We start from the raw sequence: 7,129 nt of genomic DNA on the forward strand, positions 1-7,129 counted from the left end.
GAGTAAACAGTAACTAACCCCCCCTTTTTTTTTTTTTTCGAGCAGCAACATTTGAATGTTCAAAAACATATCAAGTAATATTTGTATAAATAGAATAAGATGTTTGTCACACGACAGCTAATGTCAGTGAATAACAAAATGACAAACCAAAGGTTGTCATAATACATGAACATATGATGTGCAGAGAGAGGAGAGAGAGGAGAGGCTGGTCACAATATTGACCTGGAAACCTCTCAGATCATAAAGTAAGTATGTGTGTTCCTTCATTAGAAATATAAAAAACTCTGACCACAAGCTTTGCTGTTATAACAGAATTATACAAAACCCGCACACAAAATATTAAAGAGACCTATAGAAAAGTCTGATAAATGTATGCCAAGATGAATTGATCAGAAGGGTATAACATCCCAATATGATTTCATTTGCAGTCACAATGATGCACCGACTCTACTAGTTTTGGTTTCCATTCCAGTGGACTGAAAATGGAAAGATGTGAAGAGGGCCGAAACGAGAGACGCGCCAGCATGACCGCCTCTTCGCTCAGAAAGCTCTCTTCTGCCACGAGCAGATGGGTGCAGATAACCTGCAAGCAGATTAATTTGCCAGGCCCTGTGTATCCGCAGCAAACTTCATTCCATTACAGTGACCCGGGGGGAAGTTGTCGGCACAGAACGCACATCTTTTGACTGATTGACACTTCAAATAACCTAAAGCACAAACTAATATTTGACAAAAAAAAATAAAAAAAATAAATATATATATATATATATAGGGGTAGTTGTTAACACAGCAATGACAGAAATAGTTAAAAGATTCCTTTACACACTTCCTTTAAAATGACCCAAAGAAATAAAAATGTACATTTTAGAGAGGATTCAGGGGTGCTATTTAAGAAAAGACTCACTATAAGAAAAAAAAAAGAAAAAAGGATGGTTCCAAAGAAAAACAGTGAATCTTTTTTTTTTTTTTTGTCAGATATAATTTCAACCAACACAATCTGTAGTAGTCTAAACCTCTCTCTCATATCAAGAGATCAAATCAAATCAAATCAAATTAGATGGCGGGACTTTTGACTCATTTGCATGTCTTTACTGCTCTTCACGAGATATGACGTGGTTGCGGCCACAATAAACTATCTCCAAAGAAAACAGCTCCCTGAGTACACCTTTAAAATTTGACAAACACCAAAAACTATGCATCATTACGACTCTAAAAGGGTCACATGGGCTTTACGTGTAAACATTGTGTTTTCCTTTGCACTGAGGTGTCTTTTTATGATGAGGCCACAGTCCACTGCAACTTGGAGCGACGTCTCCTACTTTGGTTTTGATTTGGCGACGGAATCGATGAGTGCACTATTTGTCAGCTGCAGTTCAGTTCTTAGTGAAAAATGGAATCTACTGTAGTTAGAGCTCTGCAGCAAACTGCAAACTATATATATATATACATATATATATATATATATATATATATATATATATATACACATATATATACACATATATATATATGTATATATATATATATATACATATATACATATATATACACACACATATATGTATATATATATATATATATATATATATATATATATACACACTATATTACCAAAAGTATTTGCTCACCCATCCAAATGATCAGAATCAGGTGTCCTAATCACTTGGCCTGGCCACATGTGTATAAAATCAAGCACCTAGGCATGCAGACTGTTTTGACAAACATTTGTGAAAGAATGGGTTGCTCTCAGGAGCTCAGTGAATTCCAGCGTGGAACTGTCATAGGATGCCACCTGTGCAACAAATCCAGTCGTGAAATTTCCTCGCTCCTAAATATTCCACAGTCAACTGTCAGCTTTATTACAAGAAAATGGAAGAGTTTGGGAACAACAGCAACGAAGCCAAGAAGTGGTAGGCCACGTAAACTGACGGAGAGGGGTCAGCGGATGCTCAGGCGCATAGTGCAAAGCGGTCGCCGACTTTCTGCACAGTCAATTGCTGCAGAGCTCCAAACTTCATGTGGCCTTCAGATTAGCCCAAGTACAGTTCGCAGAGAGCTTCGCGGAATGGGTTTCCATGGCAGAGCAGCTGCATCCAAGCCATGCATCACCAAGTGCAATGCAAAGCGCCGGATGCAGTGGTGTAAAGCACGCCGCCACTGGACTATAGAGCAGTGGAGACGCGTTCTCTGGAGTGATGAATCATGCTTTTCCATCTGGCAATCTGACGGACGAGTCTGGGTTTGGAGGTTGCCAGGAGAACGGTACATTTCGGACTGCATTGTGCCAAGTGTGAAATTTGGTGGAGGAGGAATTATGGTGTGGGGTTGTTTTTCAGGAGTCGGGCTTGGCCCCTTAGTTCCAGTGAAAGGAACTTTGAATGCTTCAGGATACCAAAACATTTTGGTCAATTCCATGCTCCCGACCTTGTGGGAACAGTTTGGAGCGGGCCCCTTCCTCTTCCAACATGACTGTGCACCAGTGAACAAAGCAAGGTCCTTAAAGACATGGATGACAGAGTCTGGTGTGGATGAACTTGACTGGCCTGCACAGAGTCCTGACCTGAACCCGTGAGAACACCTTTGGGATGAATTAGAGCGGAGACTGAGAGCCAGGCCTTCTCCACCAACATCAGTGTGTGACCTCACCAATGCGCTTTTGGAAGAATGGTCAAATATTCCCATAAACACACTCCTCAACCTTGTGGACAGCCTTCCCAGAAGAGTTGAAGCTGTAATAGCTGCAAAAGGTGGACCGACATCATATTGAACCCTATGGGTTAGGAATGGGATGGCACTTAAGTTCATACGTGAGTCAAGGCAGATACTTTTGGTAATATAGTGTATATATATACATATATATATATATATATATATATATATATATATATATATATATATATATATGTTAAAAAAAAAACTTTTTTTTTTTCCAGTGGAGACCTTTTAAGTCAGCAGCCCTCAGAGAAAATGATGATAAAGTAGCACATGAAATACTGAATAATTGGACAAGAACTTGTTAAATCTCAGTTCCAAATGTTTTGTGTTCAAAGTAAGACAATCATGATGTAATTTCCCTCCTTTGTCGCAAGCAGCTCACTCCCTCTTTCTTTCGCAGCCGTTAGCTGCCACCGTTTGATGCTGGTCCTTTTGCTGCCTGTTCCATCGCTTCCCCTTGCGCACGGCAAATCGCACAATGTCCACCATGAATACCCACGACAGCGCGTACATCGCAACCCCGCCGCACTTGATGAAGAATCTGGGTCTCGGGGAGATCAGCTCACAGTACAGCATTGTTCCTCCCACGAAGATTCGCATGACAACAAACAGCAGCACGAACAGAACGTCCACGACGTGGCCCAAGCTCGTCTCGTAATTGCCCGTCTGCTTCAGGAACCAGCGCGTCTGCAGCAGCGGGTTGGTGACCTCGCTGCCGAAGAGGACGGCGCAGCCCTCGATGCCGGACTCCCCCAGCCACAGCGTCAGCAGGATTCCCAAGATGCTCATGGTGTGGTGGGCCAGCATAACGGGTCCCTCTGTGCGGAAGTACACGCACCAGGCCATGTCGAACAGAAAGTAGCCCAGGCTCAGCACCATGGCGCTGATCTGCAGAGGGGTGTTCTTAGTGCCTAGAGGTCACAAGCAAATGGAGAGGGTTCACAGTTAGATCGCTTTAGGAGAAATCATGCAGTACAAAAACACTTGAAAGTAGGCACTAGATTTATTTATAGTAAAAAGAACAGCCACACTTTAGTGTTCTAACCTGTTGAATCTGGAACGTGGACAAATGTGGACAGTTTGTATTTAAAGCACGACTCCAAGCTACAAATAAACGATAGTGGGCGTAGCCAACCGCGCTGCAAGAGTGGAGCGTTGACAAAAAGGATTTCAAGCTTATGTAGAATATTTACATTTTATTTTCCATTTCAGACTTCAATGGAGCAGCTTTGCATAATTCACTACATACAGTATTGGGCAGCCTTAAAATGTTACACAATCTCAAAAACTGTGGCCGTGTTAGACAGTCAGAAAAAAAACTACAAACGGTTTTTAGTCGTTTTAACAGGAGAAAAACAAACAAAAATGAATTCTTGTACTTGCCCTGGATTTGTGACAAGGGGCATTACCTTGATGAAATATCCAATTTGACCTACCTATATGACTGACTGAACTGACTGAACTAAAAGAAATTGTGCATGAAGACTTAAGAGTGGATTCATCATGCAAAACATGACAATGGACACGGTGTGTCCAAAAACATTTTTTTTTCTCTACCTCTAGATTTCCATAAAACACTAAATGTAGACGTCAGTGTACAGCCTGCTACAGGTTTTAGCTTCCCTACTACGCTGATGCTTTGTTCTACCTCCAACATCTTTGGAAGCGGACAAAAACAAAGTGGCAGGAGGTGGTCAGAACAAAATATCCTGACCGGGGTTGTTGTCAAAATACCTGGGAGATGCATTGATTCCCTCTGTGCCATCACAAATAGATTCTTTCCAGAACTGTGTGTATTTTTAGCACAGTTCTGATAAGAGGAGGCAGTAAACTAAGTAAAGGAGCGTCAATTCATTTGCAGGCTAGTGACAATGTGACTGTTCGTGACACATTGTAACACATTGATTAAGTTTGTAAAGTATTTTTTTCTTCTTTTTCCCCTTCTTTTTTCTTTTTTTATTTCTTTAAGTTTGTAATGTCTAATAGGTTCCAAGTTGCTTGACTTGTGCTGGTGCTTACCTGGATAAGAAAAAGGCCAGGGTCCATCCACATAGCCGATGTAGGCGGTGATGCACACTGCCAGGATGCCGTGCACCAAGGTGACCAGGCGACAGTTCCATTCGTAACTCCGAGACCCATTCACGTTACACAGGATGAAGTAGAGCGAGACCCAAAACAAGAGGCACAGAAGCGCGACAACCAGAAGCACTGCCATCTTCCCTTCTGCAGACAAGGAAAAACAAAGGAAAAACAGCTTAAAACATATAACAGCTCCTTTCAACGAGTCGTCTGCGAGCAGTCATCGAGACAACTAAATCATATTACATGGTGAGGCAACGCGGCAGAGGAGCACATCTTGCTCTGTGGTATCGCTTACAGTAGGAACGACAGCTTTTACAGTCCCAAGTCTCGGACTGTGCAGTCCTTTGTGTGCGGCCAACAATTCGCCTTTTGCCTCAAGCATAATAGCACTTTAGTTAGCAAGCCAAGGATCTGGTGGGGTGAGGGGGCAGTCTCTTCTTCAGCCGTGACGTTTGTGCTAGGAGGTGCGACCGCCAAGATGGACATGCCCACACACACTGCATTGTAACAAGATGTGCAGGGAAGTCTGGAAGACTTCGAGCTAGCTCCAACAGTGAGGCGAGGGTTTTGCGAGGTCTCACAGTATTGTTGTGCGACATGTATCCTAAGACACGCAAATTAGCCTTGAAAGGGTGAAGTTTGCACAGTATTACGAAACCAGTAACCTGATTTGTGGAAAAACACACAACCCAGTTATTGAGTATTTTTGAAATCACAACTTCCATAGAAATAATGTTAAAACATAGGCAAAAATGTATAAGCTGCTTATTGGTTTAAATGTTGCATTCAGGACCCTGAGCTCCTTGACCCCCCATCGCCTATAAAATGAATGGATTCCGAACCTTCTACTGTATATGACATTGAAATAGTGGCCTGTACTTGAATACAATATAGTATGTATTGAGTCCCTGTCTGAAATGCATCATGACTACACTGTTAAGACATCTAGCATTAACTTTACCAACCTCATCAGGACCTCTACAGTTCCTGTTTAACACATGCCTATAAGAGAACATCTATCGCAAGAATGAAACTTGATGTGATAACTCAGCAATAAGGTGAATGCGGTGTGATTCCACAGGTCCTCACCACTCACTACAAATTTAAGTACTCACATTAAAAAAACCCAATGATAAATCCCAAACAAAATCCCAACATACCAGACAATTGAATATGGGATCCTCTCACAGCTGAAGAGAAGCATACGTGTCGTATGTGTAGTTTAGATATCTCACGTCACAACATACAAAGATTAACTGTAACATGTCACTTTTCATTAGTTTCTTTATTTCTTGCTAACATTGCTACGGCTGTTTCTTTAAAAAATAAAAAAAAAAAAAAAACAACACTAAGGGAAAACAAAGAGATGATCTGCTACTAGCTTAGCCGGGTTGATTTAACAGCCAACTTTCCCTTTCGTCTACGATCGATAAACGAGATTTAAGGCGCGACTATGCGATGGTTTGGGCCACGACTATCACGCGAAGCTCTTCCCACACACAGTAGATCGTCTCCTATGGGACGAACAGCGCAGTTTGCTCTGACGCCGGATAGCAAACAAACCAGGCTAATGTTGAGGGGCTAACCAAGTGTCTTGCTATTTGTTTATCATACATTTACAGAAAAAAGAATGGGGGAAAAAAACAACAACAAACCTAAAACAATTACCTGGGTCACGCACGTGTATCCGTCTCGTGTTCTACAGCCAGGCTCCGTCCATTCCAGCGGAGGCGTTTCTCGGGAGGAGACGTTTTCACAGCGCTATGCACACAATGCGAGCCTTCTATTTACCTCAAACATTACACGAGCAGCTCCGCCGGTGGCTACAACGGCCTCTCTCATCAAAAACCGGAATTTAGCGTCACGTTTTCAAACGGCACTCTAGGAAACGGGCGAAGTAGCACAGCCGCAACATGGCGAGGAAAAGCACAACACGAGACATCTCATGGGTTTATGAAGTGTTTCAGGCGAAATGCGCTCCCATCCATCTGGACTCGTCCCCCATCGAAGAGTGGTCTTCACACACGGAGGATGCTGCGGTTGTTGCTGTGGGGTTTTTTTTTTTGGTTTGCGGTGACACCTTGTGGTCAATGATAGACATTACAATTAGAAGACCTGGTGGCAAACCACATTAACTTCACTATTGCGTTGTTTAAAAATGATCCTAACAGTACTACTACCAACAGTATTGCATGTATTTTCCAAGTCAATCATCACAATGCGGTTTATATCATGTTATGCTAATATATATATTCTAATTAAGCAAACCAATGCGATTTGAGGCTTTGTCTTTACCATCTAGATTTTTATTTATTTTTTTATTTTTTTTATA

At 42.0% G+C, this 7,129-nt stretch overlaps 1 protein-coding gene across 1 annotated transcript; it reads right to left on the reverse strand.

Annotated features, from left to right (window-relative positions):
• Positions 1-2,858: 2,858 nt before the first annotated feature.
• On the reverse strand, positions 2,859-6,817 carry tlcd5a (TLC domain containing 5a). Its single transcript, XM_076035684.1, has 3 exons — positions 6,466-6,817; positions 4,735-4,938; positions 2,859-3,626 (listed from the first exon to the last, which is right to left on the reverse strand). Exons 2-3 carry the CDS (start codon positions 4,928-4,930, stop codon positions 3,094-3,096), a joined length of 729 nt encoding a protein of 242 aa, XP_075891799.1. The 5' UTR covers positions 4,931-4,938; positions 6,466-6,817; the 3' UTR covers positions 2,859-3,093.
• Between the last annotated feature and the right edge of the window lie 312 nt (positions 6,818-7,129).

The sequence above is a fragment of the Nelusetta ayraudi genome, unplaced genomic scaffold, assembly GCF_046127955.1.
Source record: "Nelusetta ayraudi isolate G7.1 ecotype Tasmania unplaced genomic scaffold, CSIRO-AGI_Nayr_v1 ptg000048l, whole genome shotgun sequence".
NCBI lineage: Eukaryota > Metazoa > Chordata > Actinopteri > Tetraodontiformes > Monacanthidae > Nelusetta > Nelusetta ayraudi.

Coding starts and splice junctions, on each gene's coding strand:
- tlcd5a (XM_076035684.1), bottom strand. CDS start 4,930: ATGGCAGTGCTTCTGGTTGTCGCGCTTCTGTGCCTCTTGTTTTGGGTC. Junction 3,627..4,734: donor CTGGCCTTTTTCTTATCCAG/GTAAGCACCAGC, acceptor TGTGACCTCTAG/GCACTAAGAACACCCCTCTG.